This window comes from Phalacrocorax carbo, chromosome 5 (assembly GCF_963921805.1).
Source record: "Phalacrocorax carbo chromosome 5, bPhaCar2.1, whole genome shotgun sequence".
NCBI lineage: Eukaryota > Metazoa > Chordata > Aves > Suliformes > Phalacrocoracidae > Phalacrocorax > Phalacrocorax carbo.
The window spans coordinates 62,328,638-62,352,405 of record NC_087517.1 but is presented as its reverse complement, the minus strand read 5'-3'; the positions used below and the strand labels follow the sequence as shown (position 1 = coordinate 62,352,405).

Genomic DNA, 23,768 nt, shown 5'->3' with positions numbered 1-23,768 from the left:
ACTCCAGACCTGTAATAATGAGTCTTCTGACTGGTCTTTCTCAGTGAGGTCTTTTTTTCCTTTTTCATAGACCGCATAACAGTATTTCATGGTTCTAAGTCTCAAGGGCTGTAATTATTTTTTCACTGTTTCAAATGTAGCTCATTTTATGAGATTAGAACATTTATGGTGTCCAATTAAAAGCTGGCATTTATGTTGTTTTTTTCTCCCCTACCCAGGAAAGCCAATATTCAAAAGCAGTGTTAGGTGATGTTTATGTGTGTAGACAAAATAACGTAGTTAAGGTATTTTTTGTTTTGTTTTGTTAGGTTTTAAATCTTCAAAGAAAATTGGTAAGAACTTCCAGTTTCTTTGTTAAAGAATTGACTAACACCTAACATTCTCTCTTCTGATCTGGACTGTAGTGTGTTTCTGGAACACACACATGCTACTTAAAGAAAACTTTCAATGTAGTATAAGGGAATATTGACCCTTTATTTTAAATCTTAATTTCATTATAATTGTAGCTTCAACTTCATTTGATAACAATAACTAGGCACTTCTCAAATCATGTGGAAAAGTAATAACTGCTTTATTTACGTGTTTATTTTACCTTCTCTTTCTGTCTTCTGAAAAAAAGCCTGAATAATGTTGTTATTTAATATGGTCAAGGTGCTCCTTGGTAGGAGCACCGAAGGAGCTAAATGATTTCTAGGAAAACATCTTTAGTATATAATCCAGTCATAGTATGGTTACTTGTCGTTTGTTCCTACCACATGCTGGCAGCAAGATCTTGAGCTTCTGCGGCAGAAAGGGAAAGCTGGGTTTGCCTGTTCCAGAAGTAATAGTACAGCATATACACTATATGAAATCGATGGGCTGTTTCCATCTGACTCTTCTGGCTTTGAAGGAACCTGTGCATGAAACACCTTTTCTGCAGACCCCTCCTCCTGGTAGAGAATTCAGCTACTTCTAGAGGAACTTCCTTCCCTCGACAGCCATGGCCCTAGAAAGGGTTGTCTGGTAGTTTTCCGGCACAGATATGGAGGGGAATAAACACATTGTTCCCTAGTAAAGAGATGGGGACTTTTTAGCTGTAGGCATATCTTTTAAGGTATGTTTAAGAGAGTTTCCTGACACAAACCTTTCAGAACAGCTTCTGAGAAGGAAGATGTGGCCATAGGAAATGAAATGGCCTCCCCCTTACCAGAATTACAGAGCTGGCCCCGCATTTATTTTTATATGCATGTACAGATGTGGTTTTGATTTTTGAGGTGTGTCATCCCAAATGCCTGTTGAAGTTGAAATTTAAAAACAAAAGTCAAGGCACCCATTACTTTTCATCATGGAGCTTACACTTTGTTCCCCAGTACTACTATTACAAGCAGTGTTGTCTTCTCAGATATTATGTTCTTTTTGCCGGGTTTTATCTTTTTCCAGCATGATTAGCATCAATAGAATGTGTTGGCTGTTTTTCCTTCCAGTTTGAGAGAAACTCCTTTTCTCCTAGTTGGTTGTCTGAACCTGCTCTAGCTCTCTAGCCCGGTCGTAGGCTGATGCCTCTAATGCGCATGTCAGCAAATGCAGCAGCATATTTTCTTCTCTGAAAAGCAGCATCTTAAAACTGGAATGAATCCCTTGATGGTCACATGTTTGATTTGGGGGCTCCAAGTTAGAATGGCTCATTAGTTGCCATAGTTACAGACCAATTTTAGATTCTATTTCTCGCTGACATTTAGTTACATGGAAAAATGACAGCACTGGATGTTACCTCAGTACATAAACTCTATATGACTTGTTTCAAAATTGACTCCAAATGGAGTGTGTCAATACTGAGAGTGAACAGTGTGAAACCACCACAGACTTACAGGCTTGGCTTTGGACCTGATGCTTTGGAGGACTAGAGAACTCTTTAGCTGAGCCTTATTTCTATAGAAAACACAAATAAAATATCTATTTGTATTACAATAGTGAAGTTTTGGTAAGGTAATAGCGTGGTTTTTCCCTTTTGTTTTTCTGGGAAAACATTTATTAATATTCTAATAGGAAGTTTCCTTTCTAAAAGTTGTTGAGTTGGGCTTTCATCTACTTTGGGCACTTAAAAAAAAAAAAGTGTTAAAACCTTTTTAAAAGAGTGCCCAGTCGCACAGGTTATAGGACTGTGAGATGAATGAATCAGCCAAGAGAGGTACTGGCAATTTCTGAGACGGGTTTGTGAGAGAGCGTGGAAGACAGCAACAGGATATTAGCACTTTGACCTATCGTTTTATCAGACCTAACATCATTCAGGGAGAAGCAAATGGCTGAACCCACACGTACTTAAAGAACTATAGTAGCCTGCAATAAAAAGTTTTCTTTCACCAGCTCCTCACAAAATGAAGGCAGTGAAAGTTATATAGGTTGTTTTGCCAAACCTTGAGTGCTTGATCTTACAACCTTCCTGTTAGTACCTTTGTGAAGGTGTGATCGCTTGTTTTGAGAAAAATGGAAGCTTTAGTCTGATAGCAGTTCTTAATGAAGCATATGACTCCATACCTTTTGGGCTGATAACCTGTATAGTTGAGCCCAGTTTTGTACTTAAACCTCTTCATCAAGAAAGGATATGCATGACAGGTCAATAATTGCAAAGAGTCAAAGTTGTGTAAGAAATCTTCCTTTCCTCCTCCTAGGAATCCCAGCTGGAGCACTACTTCTGATCTTCCAAGCATTTGGAAAATGTCTTCAAAAATAGATGCAACTTTTCAGAAGCTGTTCAGTCAGGGGCCTCACTCCTTTTTTAAATATCAGTTTCTAAGACTATCATTTTCTCTGTCCAGGCAGAAGCTGTCATATAAATTTTTAATGCTTTTTTCCTTCTGTTCGTTATAGAGATATCTGAAAATTAGGTGTCTGCAGAAACAAAGTACTGGGGAGGAAAACTTGGCTGTATTATTGGCTTAGCTAAAATCAAAAGAATTTTGGGGTGTAACTCAGCCAAGCTGTGATACACTGCCTCCGTTATGGAAGTGTGGGCCACCAGTTTTCACACTGTCTGATGTGGCAGCTCAGCATCAGAGACAGCTTTTCTGAATTTCTGAGCAGTTGTCTGTAGTGACTCAAATGAAAATGAAATACGGCAACAGCAATTGAATCCAGTAGCGGTGATGTAGGAGTCTGCTTTGCACAGAGTTAGCTGGAGCATCTGGCGTATGCTAGCAAACATCCAGCACCCTTCATCTGCCTTTTCCGTGCTGGGTGGGGTGAAATACAAGTTAGGGTGGAAAGGGTTTCGTCTTGCCAAATTTTGGTCCTTTAAAGTTGGCTTCCTGATCTAACCTAACCAGCTAGGCTCTCTAGTGACTCCAGAGGGTCAGAGCTAACTGGGACAGATCTCTCTGCTCTGGAGGTACTTGGCTTTCTCTTTCCAGTATGGAAGGAGCTCAGACAGCTGCATTAGAGCATATGCACAGATTTGAAGTGAGAACATTCCCTTTCATAATGCCTATCCCTCTGAAAGGCTGAGAAATCAGAGTGCTAGGAAGAATTTATGGCGTAGAGAGAGGAGTCTATTCTTTTAATCATGCATTCCCTCATCCTGAAGCATTAGCTTCATTTGCCCCAGAAAGAGTGTTAGTGGGGATCTTTATCTGACTCTTCAACCCCTCACTGTCAGCTTCTAGGCTTTTTGGAGTAATTTCCTGACATTTAACCATAGTGGGATTAAAAATAAAAAATCTACCCGTTCAGGCTGAAATCCCTCATATTGGCACCAGTCCTTGAGCCTCCCAGAAGCCTTATATGTCAATCTTTTTTTCTTCCAAAGATTTCAGCTTGTGTGACATAGTTTAATATTTCCCCATACTGTTTCCATTATTTCCACTGTCTTTTTTAATGTGTGTTTGTTTTAAGACTAGAGAGTGCTATGACCCTGCTAGCATCCTGCTGGTGACAGTGAACCGTTTGTTTCTTCAGACGTAGCCAATACCATTTCCTGCTGCTTTCTCCACTTGGTTTTGGTTTGCAAGAGGCAACCAAGTGTTATAACCTATTCTGTGAACTTCCCAGCCACATTTCTGAACCTCTTCACACCCCTACAAAAGCAAAAGGTGCCACTGCTCCACCACCTCTTTCCCTGGAGAGAGAGGGGGAGAATTAACAGGACCTCTGAGTTGTCCACACTACGTGACTGGGGCCACCCAGGTGCTGTATTCACAGGCATGGTAGAACGTGCATATATATATGTGGAAAACACCTTCTGTTTGACCTCTTTTAGGTCAGCATGGCTAACCCAGCTTGTCTTTTTTTTCTTTTTGAGCCAGTCTTTTTGATCACTTTTCTCATGGTAAGAAAATACCTTAACCAATGTTGCTAAGCTGCCTGTTGCAGCAGACCTCTGAAGGAACTGGGATCTGCAGGTGGCTGCGCAATTAAGTATTTCTTAATACACATCTGCCTTCCCCTCCAGACGAGCACTCTGCCACTAATTGAGTCTGGCAGCAGTTCTCATCCAAGCAACAGTGCAAAGAGTGTGTAGATGTTCGTGCCATCAGGTCCAGCGGCAGTGTGGATGGTTGTGATCTTTCACTAACAGGTCAGCACTGAAGACAGCAAATGCACCATTTTACTGTGCAAACAGAAAACTATTTCTGCAAAGCTTTTTAAAACTCATAGAGCACTACTCTCTTAAAGTGGTGCTTTCTGTTGTAGGTTCTTATGCCTCCCCTATCTTCTTTGTACTGTCATTGTTCTTGTTAATTTTCTTTTTAATTATTGAACATGGCTAGGATGGTATTACGGAAGTGCCAGCCGAGAAAGAGGCTGGTGGATTCTCTACAAACACTATGAAATACATGGTCTCTTTCTGAAAAACTTTGATATTTAAATAGATGAGGTAGGTGTGGTTGGAGGAGAAGATGACATAACCACAGAGAGAGATATCCTTGCTTCTGCTTTTAAGGACAAGAAACCTTTGTAGAAAGTGAATGAAGCGAGCAGCTAACAGAAGAGTAGACACCCCGTGTATACAGTTACATTAAAAAACCTGCAAATGTAGTTTTGACATCTCAAATGAGACCTGTTCAGGTAACTCCTATTTGAGGATCCAAGGCAAACCCAGGACTGCAATGCCTCAGACGAGTGGCATGGCATTTAGCAGACTTTGCATATGAGAAAATAATATCAAGGAAGAATCATGAGCTGCTTCCACTAGTCTGTAAGCTGTCTGCTTCTCTGAAAATATATTATTTGTGCTGTTCATGAAAGGCTTAGATTCCACTGTTTCACAGCTGGGTGTATTTTGGAAAGGGGGTGTGTGTGTACACACAAGTATGTTTTCTGTTATGCTGCAGTATCTTACAGAGAGGTATTTCAGTCCTGAATAGGTGCAGATTCTGATGTTAGGAAACTTGTATTTTACTTATCAGCTTATAAACTCATTCAGAAGCATATGTTTCTTTATTACTAAAAGTTCCTGTTCATACCTTTCTGGAGATAGTCAAACCAAATGATTTAGATGATGTAGAAAATTTCCATTTTTTTTCTATGTAGACAGATTTTCTCTAAAATGAAAATTATTTTCCCATTATTAATTTATATTCGGGAGTCAGGATTTCTGTTTGAAATACTCATACACAGGCTCTTTCCTAAGGAGACAGTCTTCTAGATCTTTGGCATAGTTTGCTCTTTGTCAAACTTACGATCTTCTTTTAATGTAATCTATTTGCTTTCCTATTATTTTAAGACCTTCTGTTACTCAGAGGATTCATTGCACACTATAGTTATGGCTGCAATGTTTGCATTCCCTTCATATAAATTAAATATTTGAAAATTTTTAATGCTTCATTGCATGAACTAAGAAAAGGCAGAGCATGGCTACCTGCTTGCGAGTGTTTCCTGTGTTTTGGCTTCACATGATTTTTTCCATCTATATCAGTCTTTTTCTGAGGACTTCCAAAGTTGGTCAAATGATTGCTTCTGAGCAGGGTGGCACATATCTTTGCTTCAAGTGTTTTGCTGTAAGGTTACCTGATCCCCACAGGTAATTTAGATTTCCTTACTCTTTTCTTTTTTTTTTTTTTTTTCTTGGGGTGGTGGTTTTGTTTTTTACAGTTAAGTATTTCAGTCTTTCCTTTCTTCCTTCCAACGTATTTTCATTTGGGAGCAGGGAGGAAAGACAAGGTGGAGGCAAAGAGAGAGGAGAGAAGAAATCTTGAGTGGCTTTCATACTGAAATCTTAGGCTGACAAAAGTATAATTTTTAAAATATAAATTAATAACTAGATAAAAGTAGAATATTCCACCTGTCTAATTGTTTCTCAGCTGTTCAGAGCTACAGTTTCACAGCCCCTTTTCCGCTGGCTGGAGGGACCCGTGGCACGAGTGGGTAGCACCACCTGCTGGCATTGCCAGCTGGAACTAGTGCAGAGCTGCACACAGATTGGAGGCTAGCATCCCTGAAGCAGCTTTAATCCAGCAATTCTTGTATACTAATCGCTGCAGTGATGTGGAGATAAAACTTCAGCGATGGTTCTGCTTTTCAAAAACCCAGTGCCACGCTGATCTTCACTACAATTGGCACTCAACCTGAATAAATGATTGCTTTGGATATATCTTCATGTACTCCAGTCACAGGAAGATTAGGAGGAGTAATCCAATCTCAGTGGATCATGTGGCATGAGATATCTAGCCCAAGATTTTTCAGAGATGGGAAATTACTGTTAAGTAAGTGATTAAGTAGGGTTTTTTTGCCCCTTTCTGCTGCTGAACTTCTAAGTCTTGCTTTGTGTGCATGCAGACAGTGCAAGCGAGAGTAGAACAATGAATCCATAAAAATGTTGGTATGCATCTGTTTAAAAACAGAAATTAAAAGCTTTGCTTTAAATCTGTGTTGCGAATCATAGTAAGCAAGCGTGCTTATTCTGAGTGACTGTAAAGAACAATTGGGCAGTTTTCTCAGGTTTCCCATGCCCGTCGGTCACTCGCTCAGCTGAGGCGTTCAGATGGGTGGGCTGGCCTGGGACAGGGACACACAGCAGAAACAAACACTCCAGGATTCCCACTTTTCTGTGAGCTCAGTTTGGTGTGTGTTTAAAGTTTAGAGGTTGCTGTGGTTCAATTGTGTTATAAATGCTTACTGTAAATTCTCTTGGAAAGGGATGGATAGGAGCAAATATTAACATTCCCACAGTACTTGCTTATGGTTCCCTGCCAATACAAACTGTAGCAGCGTGCCAGTAACTGCAGATTACAGGCTTTCTTTATCACTCATCAGTGGAAAAAGGGCAATGGAAAAAAACTTTTATATTGTAAATGCCAATTAATGAACAAATGCTAAGCTAAGGTGAAATAGACTTCCAGTTTCTAGTCCCATTTGGCCATTATTTCCATGCCAACAGCACTGCAGGAGATGTGCTCACAGATGAGAGGGCTGGTATACTGAGGGTGCTCTTTGGTGTTAATGTACCACATCAGAAATAGCTGTGGTCTGTGATTCATGATTCTCTTTACCCTTAATTTTTCTTTAATGAGTCTTTGAACCAGAGGAATTCTGTTTAATTAAGCAAAACTCTTGTTTCTGATCCTGAAATGAAGTCTGAGTAGACAAGCAATGCACCTGTGCCAGTCATGTTCTCTGTGGGTTCCTGGAGATCACTGCCGAGGCCTCAGCAAGCATGGTCCTTCTGAAACACTGGGGCGGAAACACAGCTTCACTTCTTGGTGCTTTCTGGTTGAAGCAGGGTACAGAGATGATGTTTGGAAAGAATCATGTTTTGCAAGTTGTTGCTTAGCCAGGGTTTTTGGGCATGCCTGATTCACACAAATGCTGAGACAGGCAGCCAAGGCAAGCAATTCCACAACTTCTTGGTTCTTGGACTGCTGGTGAGATACTATCCAGGCTCAGCTGAACTGTAATCATCATCAGAAACCATCTTTGTTGGTGAAAAATAAAGTTTGGGCAACCTTTTTCTCTCTTGGAGATAGTCACGTCACAATGGAGGTACCTTGTTAGGGTAGCGTGGAAGTTTCAGTGGTGAATTACAGACAACGCCCCTCTTCCAGAACTGCACCTGGTGACTTACATGAAAATTGAACTGATTCAAAATGTCCTGAGGGAAGAATGTCCATGTTTCATTTTTAAAATAATTGTCATGTAAATGCCTTCCTGTTCAGAAACAGTCTGTGACAGGCAAGTATCTCTCTGTTCATTCTGGTTTTGCTGGTGCCGTGTCCTGGCGGCATGGTCATCAGTGGGCATCTGGCAGATAACTTCAGGCTTGTGATCTGCTCGCTCCGGTGAGCATACAAATTCAGAGTGTTTGAACAACCCCAGGAGGGATGAGGGGATTTCAGACCCACTAAAGACTCCTCTATCATATTTGACAGTTCTGTGGAGCCGGAGGGACAATATTTAATGACAGAGTGATTTAACCCATCGATTTCTCAAAAGCTCAAGTAGTGTCAACTCCAGTCCACACTGACTACAGACAGAAAGATAATAAGCTTATTCAGTGGGTTCATGTTTTATGTTACTAATGTCAAATATTTTCTTACCAAAATCACTGGCTGTCTAAACTGCTGAGTTTATACAAGTCCATTGTAATTTGTGCAGTGATTAAACATTAAAACAGAGTGTATTTTCAGCGGAAATAAATTTAGAGCAGAACACTTTGATCTTTAGCAGAGGATCTCTGTTCCTGTCAGTTATGAGATGGAGCAAACAGTCTTCCCTCTAATAGCGTAATTATTAGAAAATGTTTGCAATAATCGCTTTGTAAAATTTGTGCTCATGCTTCAGAGTCATTCTTTTATTGCAAAATGAGGATAAGAGGTTTAAGAGTCAACAGCTGACAAGGTGGTGCAGGTTTACAGACAAAATTTGGAGGAGAAAGGGTCCAATTGTATGTGAAAGTTATCCATTTATACAGAAATCTGAAACTAAAGATGCTTCACCTTGTCATTTAGTTTTAAAAAATTTTCAGAAGCCCTCTCCTGACTCTTAAGAAATATTATTGGTTTAATTTTACAGCCACCTGAGGTACTGCTTTGCAAAGCAAAAAAACCAACCCCATAAACTTGGACACCATCAGGTTCTTAAACATGTTTTAACACACAACAGTAATGCTTTCATTTTAACAGATGGCATTTTTAGCATTAATAACTTTTGCTAAAATCAGTAGGTTTATTTTTCAAATTTTGAGAATACCCGTGCTTTTGGAGTATAAGACAAAAAAAAGCCCCACTCTTGTGTTAGATCAGGTGTAGCTACCGGTGCCACGGAATGTGGAGATGTGTGTGTGTGTGTGTGAGGATGCATGCGCATATAATATCTTTTCCATGTGACACCTAGGGGGAGATGTACTTTGACTTTCATTGCCACTTTCGTACAATTTTCCATGCCATTCTTTTTCTCATTTCTTTTTCCCCATCTTATTAGTGTAGATTGGAAACCAGCCTTCTTTGGGGGAGTGCCAGATGATCCTTTGAATCCATAATGTTGTCTGTAATCTAATGGGATTTTTTTCCAATGTAAAGGTCTCCCAGGTCTGCTCCTCAGGCGTACTAAGCACATCATTAATCTAAAGCATGTGCTCACTGAATTTTACCTTGAACATGCAGTAAAAATATCTATGTCTTTATGCTGAATAACTTTGATGTGCTTTAGTGCCCGTAAGTGATGAAGAGGAAGGAGGCATTCTCTTTGATAACATTGCCAAATCTGCCATTGACCCCTTCGACACCTCTTCTGGATCAGTACAGCTGATAGCTATCAAACCCGTGGCACTACCTGCTGTTCATGCTGCATCAGATAGGAGCCAGGAATCTGCCATCATTAATGGAGAGGTAAGGACTGTCTGATAATGTCTGCAGCTGTTTCCTTGGCTACATCCACAGGGGGAACAATCTTAAGCCTGTTAGAGTTGAGAACTAATAGGACCTTTTCACCCTGATGCTATATAAAGTCCCATTAGCTTTGTGGGCTTGGAAGTCTGAGAATTTAAGACCTGCTCTTTTGCAATGCACCTCTGAATGCACGTGACCTTGGAAGAGGCGATTGTCTATATGCCTACCTTCTCAATATCCTTCTCTCCCATCATACTAGTTTTAACAAGGTGAGTAATGAAGGCAGAGAGCAGAATAAGATCTTTGTCTACGTGAGTTTTGTGGCTGAACATGGAAATGTATATAGATCATCTGGGTCCCAAGCTGATCTTTCTATACTGGGCAAGACATCTCGTTCAGGACAAGAAGGGGTGGAAGAGGACCACGGCTTTGCTCAGACTGCACTCCAGCCTGTGCACAGAGGGTGCAGTTGTTTCCTGGGAACAAAGCAGAACGGCACAAGTGTCTGACCCAGGCACTGGCCAAAAACCATCCTTCGGCTCCAATGCTTGTATGGTTATTCATGTTATGTTTTTATGTAGATTCAATCAAGACTGGTCCATTTACAAAGGACTGAGGCTTTTACATAGTTGTTAATCATGATGGGGACAAGCCAGAGAGGTGTCTTGTTTGCAAACTCACACTGCAACAGTCATTTAAAAATCAGCCAGAATCTCCCTGATGCTGTTTAAAAGTGACAGGGAGGGCTGCTGCCAGAGACACACTAAAAGACAGTGTCATCAGGCTTCCCATGTGGGCCTGGGTTGCAGCAGTCTGTTGTGCTCCATTTCATACTTGTATTTTAAGCCCTGACATGCCATGTATTTTCCAAACTCAGAGGAAGGTTTATTTAGATTTCAGCTTCTATTTTCTGTAAGTCAACAGGATGGCACTCCTGATGCTGTGTGCTCTCCTGTACAAACATTTCCTGAATTTTGTGAGAAGACTGTAGAATTTGACTCTGGAAGCACAAAGCCCAAGTAAATTGTTTATTTCCATGTAACTGACAATTTGAAGCAGGAGAGGAATTTTCTCAGTACTTAGGAGCATCCATGGGACGTGACCTGTACTAGATCAGACCAAACGTCCATTTATTTAAGGATCCTGTCTCTGACAGGGGCCCATAACATATTTGTAAGGCAGCATATAAATAAGAGGAACATATGAAGATGTTTCACTGGAATCCTTCCCCAGACACCAGTGATGACTTATTTCAGGTTTTGTGTAGCGAGGGGAGATGTCTCTGTACTTACAGGACCTTAGAAGAGTTTTCATCAGTGAGTTCTCTCCATGGTGCCCAAACACAAGCACGGCGTTGGGTCACGACAATTGGCTAACATCATCGGCGTTTTTCTTCAGTGGGTGTATCTGAGTCACTGTTGTGATGGTACATAGTTTTTAGGCTAAAATTATTTAACCATCTGCCAAGCCATAAAAATGCAGCGACTCTGTTCACTTGCAGTTCTTTGCTGCTTACAGATGGCATGGTGTGGTACAAAAAGCGCTCCGTAAAATGACACATGCAGCGCATCAAACACACTCCGACAATACCGTTTGGAAGTAGCCATCCCAGCATCATCCTTTAAACATCTTTTTGCCTTTTAGGTGAACAAGGCTTTGAAGCAGAAGTCTGATATAGAACATTACCGCAACAAACTGCGCTTGAAAGCCAAGAGGAAGGGGTACTATGATTTCCCACAGGTTGATAACAGCAAGGGGCTGACAGAGAGAAAAAGGATGTATGAAAAAAACCAGAAAGAACTTGACCACATTTTGGATCCAGATGCAGATATCTCGTCTCCTTTTGCTGAGCCTAGGAACAGGTGAGACTTTATATATGCAGTTCTTCATCGGGGAGGAAAGTTGATGTCCAGGGGTTGTAGGGAATCAAAGGGGCCATTCTTAATGAGCCGACTGTTTGCTGTATGGTCAGCTGGTCCCTCCTGCTTTATGAAGAGAATTCATATAACCCATTGTTATTTATGAAAGTATGGTATCTGGTACAACTGCAATGCAGTTAAAAAGAAAGAAATGGAAAGACAAAAAAATAAGGGAAGGGACTGTTGCAAGTTCTTGTGAGTCATCTTCCAGGTAAGGGAAAGGAAAAAGTGGTAGTAATTTTTTGGTAATACTGAGCGTGGACTTAAGCCAGGAAGTTGGCATCTGAATTCATTATTTTCCAAAGTTCAGTGGTGTTGTTATTTTGTCATTATTTTTATCTGAATATAACTATTGCAGTAGGCATAAAATAACACAACCAGTACATTGTCCATGTATTTCAGTAAGTCCTGCAGGGATGGTACTGTAAGGATGTATGTGTACCTGGTATTGGTGATCTTCCTGTGCCTTTAACAGAAAAAGTCATAATCTGCTCATCTGTGACATGAAGCTGGCATATTGTATAACAGTACTAATGTTTGATTAACTGTTCACTGTCTCTTGAAGACGGCACACCAGTAGTATTCATCCTCCCCATTTTAGAAACGATGGGAGACTATACACATTGATTCTGCCTGAGCCTGCTGTGGCTGGGTGGGCGGACCTGCTCCATTGCTAGTGCTCTCTGAAGCACAAGTTGACACATTGAAAAGAGATCACGCCAGTCCTGTCCCAGGAATGGCACAGTATGCAGATTCCTTTTCCTTAGGGGTGGTGGAGGTGTGAAGGATTATAAGAGGGTATGTTTGCCAACTGCACCTTGTACCACGAGGGCTCTGGTTCTTACTGTAATCAGGGACCAGCAGCAGTTGATCTGTGAGAGAAAAAGGGATGCTGAAGTATAGTTCCTCTGGAAATGGTCTCATGCCTGGAGGTGCAATCTTGCATCCCATCTCCTGGAAAGTTCAGACCAAAGTTTTCCTGTGAGCATAAATCATGACTGCCATCCAAGCACTGGTGGTGACACAGTCTTTGCACACAGTGCAACTTCAGCAATCACCCTTGGGGCACAGAGGTGAAAAAGGCTGTAATGGGAACTACAAAAGCAGTGTTGACTCAGAACCTGGGCAAAAACTGTGATTGGATGAACTTCTGTAGGTCTAGAGTTAAATGACTGAGGGATACTGCCCTTGATGGGCTGTTTCCCAGGGTTGCACTGGTCAGTGAAGAAAAAAGATGCTGACTTAACTGTATGTTACGTCCTTGCTGGAGGGTCTGGGCATCATTTCCTTGTACAGTTTTCCAGTAAAGGAGGAATAAATTGCTCTAAATGCACTGAAAGGTAAGATACTGAACCCTTAGTACACAGGAGTCCCGCTCTGTCTGCACAGTCTGTCCAGAAGACATAAATGAAACAGTAGAAACTCTGATATGACTGTGTGCTGTACATATAGTGAAGGACTGAGGCATTACTTCGGATATTTAGGTGTCACATGCCATGCAGGAAATGTTTAAAACGTTACACATGAAGCTTTAATGTTAACCATCTGCTTTTTGTTAAATATACTAAAGTTTTTTCGCTCATGTGCCAATGTGCTGAAAGGTCCTGGAATAAATTTTTTAATGCGTGCTTTCTAATGTGTAAACCTGTCATAGTCTATTTGAGATAGTGATCACTGGCATGATATAAACTGCTTCAAGGTAGGTATACAGCTGTAGAGGAATGATTTCACTGTGTAGCTGAACAGCTGACTGCTGGATTTGCTTGTTAAATATACGGCCTGTATCCCTACATAGGAAGAGAGAAGAACAATTTCTGATGCACTGTCTGTAAAGACACAAAGTGTTTAGAGAACTTCACAGATGTTGCAGGTGTTTGCACACAAACCAATTCCAAAGCCTATGCTAACGTTTCCAAACTAAGACCTGAAACTGAACTTGATATGCTGCAACACACAACAGCGTTACTGTCTTTATTTTCTAACTAAAAATAAGATGGCTAAAATGGCATATGGCTGGAGGAAAACCTTGAATAATACTGCAAGATAATACACATTTTAGTTATTGATAAATTAATATAATTGAATTTCTGTAATAAAATTGCTTTTAAAGCAATCTAGGTTGGCATAAAATTGAAAAGATTTGATTTCTAACTGTTTCTGCTTTGTATCATTGTTTGTATCATTATATTTACATCAATTAAAACAAAAAATTTATTATTTTTTTAAAATAATATCACTTAGGAATAAGTCAAAGATTTCAAAGTTTCTAGGGAAAAGGTGTGTTCCACTCTTTTCTGTTTTGTGTATATTCCACTATCTTAGATCACATTATTACAGCATTTCCAAAATATATTAGAAAAAATAAAGATGCAGTTGAATACATTATTCAGTTATGAGGTTCAATAAGGCCAAGTGCAAGGTCCTGCACCTGGGTTGGGGCAACTCCCAGTATCAATACAGGCTGGGGGGATGAAGGGATCGAGAGAAGCCCTGCAAAGAAGGACTTGGGGGTACTGGTGAACGAAAACTGGATATGCGCCAACAATGTGCGCTCACAGCCCAGAAGGCCAACCGTGCCCTGGGCTGCATCCCCAGCGGCATGGCCAGCAGGTCGAGGGAGGTGATTCTGCCCCTCTGCTCTGCTCTGGTGAGACCCCACCCGCAGCGCTGCATCCAGCTCCGGAGCCCTGAGCACAGGAAGGACATGGCGCTGTTGGAGCGGGTCCAGAGGAGGCCACAAAAATGATCTGAGGGCTGGGGCACCTCTCCTATGGGGACAGGTGGAGAGAGTTGGGGTTGTTCAGCCTGGAGAGGACCTCTCAGTACTTAAAGGGGGACTGTAGGAAGGACAGGGGCAATCCCTTCAGCAAGGCCGGCTGTGACAGGACAAGAGGTAATGGTTTTAAACTAACGGAGGGTAGATTTAGACTGGGTATAAGGAAGACATTTTTTACAATGAGGGTGGTCAAGCAGTGAAACAGGTTGCCCAGAGAGGCTGTGGAGGCCCCATCCCTGGAAACATTCAAGGTCAGGCTCTGAGCAACCTGATCTAGTGGGGGATGTCCCTGCTCACTGCAGGGGGGTTGGACTAGATGACCCCTAAAGGTCCGTTCCAGCCCAAGCCATTCTATGATTCTATGGTTCTATTCAAGATCACCTGTACATTTTAGATTTGTTTTCAATTGCATTTAAAAGTGATTTACAAAACATCACCACCAAATAATTTGGTATGTTAAGAACAAACAGCTCTGTGCTCTGAGTACCTTTGTCTTCTGTACCATAAAATTCATGGTTTAAAATGTTCCAGATATGTTCCCAGAAGGCACTTGCTAACCCATTTGAATGCCAGTTGTTAGCGTTCATACCTCCTTTCTCATTAGTAAAACTTTCTTAAATGAGCTAATTGGCAATCTCAAGGCAATTTTTAAGAGCTTACTGATGATATGCACTATTTTGGGTTTTTCTTTAATAGTTTGTAATCAGGTCAACAATCTGCATGTATTAGCTATATATTTGAATCCCTCAGAAAATATATAACTGCATCAACTGCATATATTGTAAAACCTGTATGAAATTTTAGGGACTTTTAATGTAGGAACATAAGGATTGTCAGCTCTGATTAGCCTTAGCATTACCTAGTTCCCCATGTTTCTGGTAATACCGACAGTATAGTCTTGGAAGAAACAAGATAAGGCCCTTTAATTTATACAATATTATATTTATTGGGGAAATTTATTCCAGAATCTCTGCTTGTCTTCTGCTTTGGCAGTGCATTTGGGACTTTCAAACGTGCGCATGGAGATTTGCGATCAAAAGTCACACAGAAGTTTTTGAAAGTTGCCTTAAAATTAAGTACATGCTTGAGTACTTATCCTATCTGAGCATGTAAATGTGGGTCTTCCTGGATTTCTGCAAGCCAGTTTCTGCTGCTCTAATCTGTCAAGGCAAAAAGTTCTGTTAACCAAATCTATAATATCTGAATAATTATTTCTTCTTATCAGTGAGTTCATTTGGACTGTGTTGTCTTCATTTCATTGATGGTTCTTGAGAGGTTAAACCATGAGGTCTTTGATTGCTGAGTGGAAGAGAGGCTATTTAACATGGTTTCCCCTTATGTCACATACAGAAATGGTACTAGGCTTTTCAATATCTCAAATATTGTAGTAGATCTCTTTATAATCAGTTCAGGCAGTCACAAATATTTAAAACTCTGGAGACCTTATTTTTACCCCACTTATTAACTCAAATAGAGCTCTCAGCCACAGGCTTACTTCAATGCAAGCATTTTTTTCCCTTCAAATCTTAGCACAGGATTGAATTTTTTATCATGTTCCCTGGCAAGCATAGGAGAATGACGGAAAGTCGCCGAAGCCTTCTCCTTTCAATAGCCCCCTTTCAAATTTCTTCTTTCAGCTCTTCAAGAAAATGACTAACGGTCAGATACACTATGAGAAGAGCATCTCCTTATCTTTTTTAGTTTAGATGTAGCCTTCTTAAAAGATGCAGCTTGATGAAGTTCCTGTATCAATTTTGGCAATGACTCCGAAAGTGTTTATGTACAGATATGTTCTGTATCTTGCAGAGAAATGCTGGATTTGTTTCTGTATAACCAATAACAAAGACAGACATGGTTGCATTGGAAAGATTATAGGATATTTTGGGTATTGAGTTATATGCTGCTTACTAGTACCTTTGCTTCCCCTTGCTTCTGAGCACACAGTGGTGAAAGCTCCATGCCTAGGGATGCCTTTGCTCCAGTGCTGCTCAGAGTTATGCTGGAAGCAGCTGAATCCCAGGGAGCACAGCAGACTGATAAAGTTGTGGCCAGTTACCAAACGGGCTATTTAAAAACAGCATCTTGCAAAAGCAGTTCCCTCCCACTCCTGTCTCTCTTCCTGTTCACTTTGTTGGGTGTTTGTGTCAGTGGAGCATTATTCCGCTTCTCTCTCGTTGCTCAGGATCAGCAACCAAAATCTTTGCTCCCGATCTGAGTGTGTGGGAGGTCCCATTATTTTTTGATAATAGTACCCATTTATTTTTTATAAATTTGAATCATATCAGCTGAGGTTAAGAGAGTTTTGTTATCTTCTTGGGACATATTTCATCTGATAAGCTCCCACATATGATGTCCATGTCTTTTTACATAACTTTATTTTCTTTAACAGTAAAAAAAATTAATGATCTCTTTAATAATGTTACTGATTTCTAGCACTTCCATATACATAAAAAGAATATCCTATAATAAAGTGGCATTTTTATGAAACTCATAATTTTAGAATAAAGGTGAGTATTGAAAACTGCTGCCCGTCATTTTTTGTTTTCTTTCATTTTACTGTTTTCTTGTTTCATGTTTTCTAGGCAACCAATTAAGAACTCGGTGTACAGAAGCAGGCAGTCTTTGAACAGTCCTAGCCCAGGAGAAACTGAGATGGATCTTCTTGTGACTCGAGAAAGACCTAGACGTGGAATCCGTAACAGTGGATATGACGTAAGTTTATCAGATATATGCACCAAAATTTGCTCAGCAAAGTCTTAACTCACTCCTAAAAACAGGAAACTATTGATAAGCTACAAGCCAGAGCACCATTGGATATTTAACATTACAGTACGTTACATGCACTCAGCATCCTGAAAAAGACTCAGGATACTCAGAGCACAGAGTCTTTCATGTACTTTATAGCTGTGCATCATTTTACAGTCTGAAATACAAACAAAACATTTGTTCTGAAACTCATTGTTTGCCAAAGTATTAAATTTTGAATTTAGATACTTCTTCCAGGTAGGCAGCCACTTAATTGATACTAAACTTATTTTCATGACAATTAAAATCCTCTGTTCTGTACCCCTGATGCTGCTCTCCTGATTCAGAAGAATGGACAACCGACTTCTGGGAATTTCACTTAAGTCCAGATGTCAGTGTTTTGTGGAAATCCCCTAGGAACAAGACATTGTCCTCTTACTACATCAGAACTGGGAGAGTTTTGGATAGGTGAATGTCAAAACCAGCTATAGGAGATGCTGATTTATGGTCCAAGGAACTCACGTGCCAACACAAGGCCAGATTAGTTGTCTTGTTCAGTCTGAACATACACTGAGTGCAGGTTGACACTGTGTGCACCCAGAATGAGGATAAAAATAGTCCCCACGCTGGGCTAATGTAGAATTTTTCAATCCTTTACCACGTGTACAAAATGTATAGCTCAGCCTTCCCTGAAGATCAGTCCCTGGAAAAAGTCTAAACCATTCAGGGAAATAAGGAGGTTCACCTGGCGGTTGTTCATCCTCTAAGCCCTGTAGATGACAAGGATTTTGTGTGGGGCTTGATTATCGACTCTCTCAGCTGCCAGGTGTGTGTTTTTAGCAAGATGAAGGAATGTACAAGGTCAGGGAATGTATTCAGGGAAGATTAAATCTTTTTCAATATTCTTTGGGGCATGTTGTAGGTGTCAGATTTCTTAAATCATTTCCTGCATTTGGACACTTCTGTCAGATCGCATGAGCCATGTTGTGCCATGTAAGCGGGACGACTGGTTCGCTGCTTTCTGAGGCATTAGAATACATCGCTGTAGCCTGGAAAAAGAACAGTATAACCTGTTAAAATAGGTTTTACATTTTGAAAAAGATCTGTATATATTTTTTTTACCCCCACTTAAATGTTTCCTTTATTATTGGAGCTTTCTTAGATAACAAAAAGCATTGTCAAGCCAGCGTTCCCTCAGAAAACCAAAGAACATATATTTCAAGAAAGCAAGAGATTTTTTTTATTTATATGCTAATAAAAGGTAGTTTTTCGTAGGTGATATCTTCCTGAAATGAATGTTGAAAACATTCTGGGAGCAGGCATGGCCTCCTGTTATTAGTTCAAAATTAATATACCATGAGTAGTTAGCAGAAGATTTTTAAAATATATTTTAATAGATTGTGTATACTTATATATATAACATATTTTAAAGAAAATTTGTTTAAAACCTTGAAAGTAGATTAATGAGCTTATGCAGATTCTGAAATGTCCTAAAAGTAATGATAAACTCTGAGGTCTGTGCATGTCACGCACAAGTTTGCTTTCGCCTTTCTTCTAAGGTTGTGGTTGGGCAAGCTGCCCGTGGCACAGCCTTTTTTAATGATAGAGTTACATAAAATTCCTTTTGCCCAATGTGCTGCAGATTCACTGCAGTGCACCTCTTCTAATTCTGAATGTATTTCCTGTCTGAAAGCAGAAAAATGCCACTGGAAAATGGGACAGGATATTGAAATATAGTTCCCAAGCCCAAGCCTGCAGCGTGGGCTGGTTTCCCTCACTCCTGTCTGAGGTTCCTCAGAGCTGTGCCGAGTGTCTGACAGGCTGGGTCTCCCGGGATACCCATGGGCAGACACGTCTATATTTATGCATGGAATTCATATGGATCTCACCACGGTGCAACTAAACACCTCTGTAAATCTGACCTCTGAAAATGGGTGAAAAAGGGGCTCTGCGAAAGGGCTGGTTTGTATGCTGAATCTTGTGTCTTTCCTTTTTTAATCTAGTATCATCTTGTACCACTTTTTGGCACCTGATTTGTCGTTCTAAAGGTTCCAGCTTTCTCGGAGTCCTGCTAACCTCTTCCTCCCATATTATTTAGCAACAAGTCCTACTGATGAGTGGTGAAATTTGTCTTTTATAAGCAGTTCCAAATGATCAAATCAATGAAGCAAATAGCTCATATGATCCTCATGTCATGAGACTTTTTTACAGCTTAACAACTTGCCTTCTATTTTTTTTTTTTGAGCTCTTACCAGTATGCCCAGGTATTTGTTGAGGTTTACCTTCCCAACCATGACAAATACTTTTTTTATTTTTTTAAGAAAAGAGACTAAGATTCCCCAGATTTATGAAGAAAACTCCTTAAAGACTGCTAGACTCATAAGCACAACCAGGTACTGAGAGTTTATGATCTGCCTGAGTTTCCCTTCTCCTTTAAATAAGAGAGGGAAGTAAGAGCTCAGAAACCTGCCATCCCACTCTGCTGGGCTTTTAAAATATGGTTCCCTTTTCTAACATTTCAGTTATGTTTTTTTAAAAAATATTTCATTCCCTATAATGATATTTTTTAATGATACTTCTCTGAATTGTGGTTCTGTTTCTCTGAGCTGTAAACTGGTCAGGATATGAGGTCAATAGTTACATCCCTGTCCGTATAGAATATGTAGCTTTTTGTACTGTTTTGGAGTGTATATTCTACTGTTTGGTGTTCTGAGTATATTATTTGCATTTATAGCATCTTTTATAAATGCATGATTATTGAACAGTACCTACCTTCAATTTTAAATAATCCCAATAGGGTTTAGTATCGTCACCTAGCAAGCAGATTAAGGAGACTTTATTTACATGTTTATTATTTCCAACATGTTTACAGACAAACAGACAATGGTGAGTACAGCAAATGCTATAATGAAAGAGTCTAGAAGCTCTAAACTGCTAATGAGCTTTATACTAGGGCAGAAAATATTTAGGCTGGTTTTGGCGTAAAAGGAAGAAAATGACTTTATAAATATCTGAGAAATCAATGTACAAAAGAATTTACTGGTATGGTTTTATTAATATAGTTAAATTAATGCAACTCCTCAAAAAGCTTATGGATTGATGTTCACATGCAGAATTTTACTGATGTAGTTGCAGCAGTAGGGTTATGCCAGAAGTGTATAGTCTGTCTCTCAGTACATGACTTTCTTTTCCTTCTTCATGTAATTCCAGTTCCTTGTATTATACAGTAATGGTGTATGAACAATATCCATATTTTTAGAATGGTAACGTTAACATATAATGGCATCTATTTATGATACTTGTGTGTTTCAATTGATAGGAAAGCAAATGACATATATCAGAAAGTGATAGGATGAATTGAAACAAATTTTAAAACTCGAGGAAAAGTAATGGTCACCAGTCTCCTCCAAAATCTTCATGCCAGCTTTGTCAGCTTTGATTTATCAATATAAATGTTAACTGCTAATATGCATCCCTTATTCGTACGATATATTTCACACATTCTATAGAGGTCTAATGGCTTCATCAAGGGGGTGGTAGAGAACCTGTCTTATTTTAGCATTGGGTATTAACAGGTCTCTCGTGGGTTTCCATTCACTGACATTTTTACAGTTTGAGGAAATACTAGAGCCATGGTTATTAATCATCCATTTGGGACAGTATGATTTCAGAGGCTCTTTGGTTGCACTTAGACATACAAACTACCATTATATTTCATAGTCAGGCTTCTAAGATTGATCTGATTTTTATTTACCCTACCTTGTAACAACACAGGTAACAGTGGAATCAAAACACGGGAAGAAAATGAAGGGAAACTATTTAGCTGAAGTTCTCCTACAAAGTTTTTCAGTTTAAGATAACTTTGTGCTGTTACATTTTTCCTCCCTCATCTGATGTGTGTACCACTTAGGAAGCCTAAAGTTGGGTTTGTGGTTTTGAATTTAGATAATATACTGTATAAATATAAACATACACATTATGGTTAAACTCTAATATTCAAATGATTATTGTCTTTGTTTTCCCTTTTTATTGCTGTATTGTCATTAAATACAAAATAAAGCATTATTTATAACAGCTAAGAGAGAAAAAATAAGATCTTTAAATTTATTTTGGGGCTAACCATGTAACTCTTCTCTGAATGGCTGATAACACAAGAAGAAAGTCAGTCTGATATTTGACTCTGCAGATAAAGAAATGTGTGCTATGATTGTCCTATATTATATAGGACCACATAGGTTGGGGCACAGTTGCTGAACTAGTCAGGTATATAGAAAGCTATTGCACTGTTACATGGGGAAAAAAGTATGCCCCAGCAGGAGCTACAGAGCACACAGGTAAATTACCAGGGCAGTGCTGGAATTTTTAGTAAGACAATCCTGTTGTATTCTTTTATTTGTGGCTATTTTAAATGGTAACAGAATTCTAACCACATGCTATGTATAGAAGTAGGTACATACCCTATTCTTCATTCCAGTTATCCTAGCATCTTGAATTTATTTTACTGATATTTAAAGAATTAGAAATTGGTCACTTTTTCAGATTGCCTGTTCAACATGTATTTTTTAAAACTATAGCCTGTAAAACTAATCTTACAGACGATAGATGAATTTAGGTATTTCACTGTCAAGTTCTTATGATATGATGTTTTTTTCTGTATCGGAGTTACTGCAAAAAAAAAAAAATCAGGGGGGTGATTTCTGTTCCTACTTATCTGTACAGAAGGAAATACGCTAGGAGTAACCCTTCAAGTTAAACTGCATGAGTGCTATCTACTCATTAGAGCGTATGCTTCATTCACTTTTCCTACATTAGTTTTGGATAAATTTCTGTGTCGCTACTGTTGGGTGCCTAGAGAAGATGACTGTGCTGGGTCAGGATATTTTCTGCAAGGGACAGGACCTAGTTTGTGGTATTTTTGTTAGAGGGCCTTACTGGATTAGAAAGCTCAGGAGAATGCCTAAATTTTAATTCTTCTGAAATCTTAACATATGAGAATGGACAAAAGAATTTCAGTCCCTGTAGCTGTAACAAGTGGTCCCTTGTAAGGGGTCCTTCATAGTGATGGTACTATTTAGGGAGCCATACTCCTCCTGGCACAGTTGTACTCCCATTGATACTAACAACTAAGAAAGGAATTTAAACATTAATTCTAATTGTTCTTAAGTGAATCATTGACAATTTAATCTGCCTCAGAGTGTCCCTGCTAGTTTTTGCAGCAATCAATGGAAGACATAAATGGGTCTTTGAGTCCCTGGCTATTATATTCGCCTGCATCGTATCACTCCTTTCCAATATTTGTCATGCATCTATATTGTCACGATTCATTACTTTGTATATATTACATCTGTGTTTGAGAAAGTATTTGTGCTGCTTCACACAAAACAGTCTTGTAAAGCATTTTATGTATACGTGCTTTTATTCCACCCAACAGACTGAGCCTGAAATTATAGAAGAAACAAATGTTGACCGTGTCAATGAGCCTCGGAGTTACACCAGGTCCCGTCAGGCCAAAGGCCACTCGGAGACCTCAACTTTAAGTTCTCAGCCCTCCATTGATGAGGTTCGACAGCAGATGCATATGCTCTTGGAAGAGGCTTTCAGCCTGGCCTCTGCGGGCCACGGAGGACAGAGCAGGCAGGAGGCGTACAGCTCAGCACCGCACTTGCCCTACTCGGAGGTTGTGACCAGTGCTCCTGGTACCATGACCCGACCTAGAGGGGGGGTACAGTGGGTACCCACATACAGACCAGAAATGTATCAGTACAGTTTACCAAGACCAGTAAGTGAAACTTCTCTTTAGTAATATCATAAAGATATTTATACTCTGAGACATGTTTTTTTAAAGATGGAGCCCCATCTACATGCTTAACACCAGATGTAAAGCCATGTTTACAGTGAATAAGTATGGCTAGTGGGGTGTATGTATGTATGCTTCCCCATACCCATCTCTTGCATGAAGGCTCATAGCATCTATTTTAGCAGCCAGGTTGTCTTGTCTAAACTGTGCTTGAAAGAATGGGCTGCACTAAGCTCCAGGCTGTTCAGCAGATCAAGAACTTGTTTGCGTGTCTCCTCCTATCCACCGAACGCACGTTAGGAAGCAATCTGGTTTTGTAGAACAGCTTTGTAGGCAGCTGGGTATGAAACGTTCAGCACTTCTGCATGAGGTCCATCACTGAAAGCGTCATCACAAGAGAGGGAGCCAAGTGTAATAATCAGTGTCACCTGAAATGTGGGCTGTTATTGACAGTCTTGCAGTTATAGCTATTGACCTGGGACTCGAGATGGATCAATTCCACTGGTTTCTTGGTTGAACTTTTATAAGTCACTCTATATACCTCATGTTCTAGGCTCAAATTGTGGCTAACGTCCTTACCTCAAAAAAGTAGTAAATAAATTAAGAACGGAAATCCATGGATAGAAATTGTTAATTGAATTTTGTAGGCATCTAGGCAGCAGTCGCAGTAGCACTGTGCACACCATCAGCATGTTACACCACCCCTGAATTCTGACACATGGTATTGTGAAACT

The 23,768-nt window shown here is 39.9% G+C and overlaps 1 protein-coding gene across 6 annotated transcripts in view; it reads left to right on the top strand.

The window, feature by feature from the left end:
- The window catches only part of KIAA1549L (KIAA1549 like), a 136,610-nt gene that overhangs the window by 93,587 nt on the left and 19,255 nt on the right, over window positions 1–23,768 (top strand). For 3 of the 6 annotated variants that reach the window (XM_064452791.1, XM_064452788.1, XM_064452787.1), the window contains 5 exons: window positions 309–332; window positions 9,619–9,797; window positions 11,442–11,659; window positions 17,075–17,204; window positions 22,669–23,016. In XM_064452791.1, the coding sequence (XP_064308861.1) occupies window positions 309–332; window positions 9,619–9,797; window positions 11,442–11,659; window positions 17,075–17,204; window positions 22,669–23,016 (899 nt within the window). The remainder of the gene's footprint in view (window positions 1–308; window positions 333–9,618; window positions 9,798–11,441; window positions 11,660–17,074; window positions 17,205–22,668; window positions 23,017–23,768) is intronic. The other 3 variants (XM_064452789.1, XM_009514120.2, XM_064452790.1) reach the window with 2 other exon arrangements.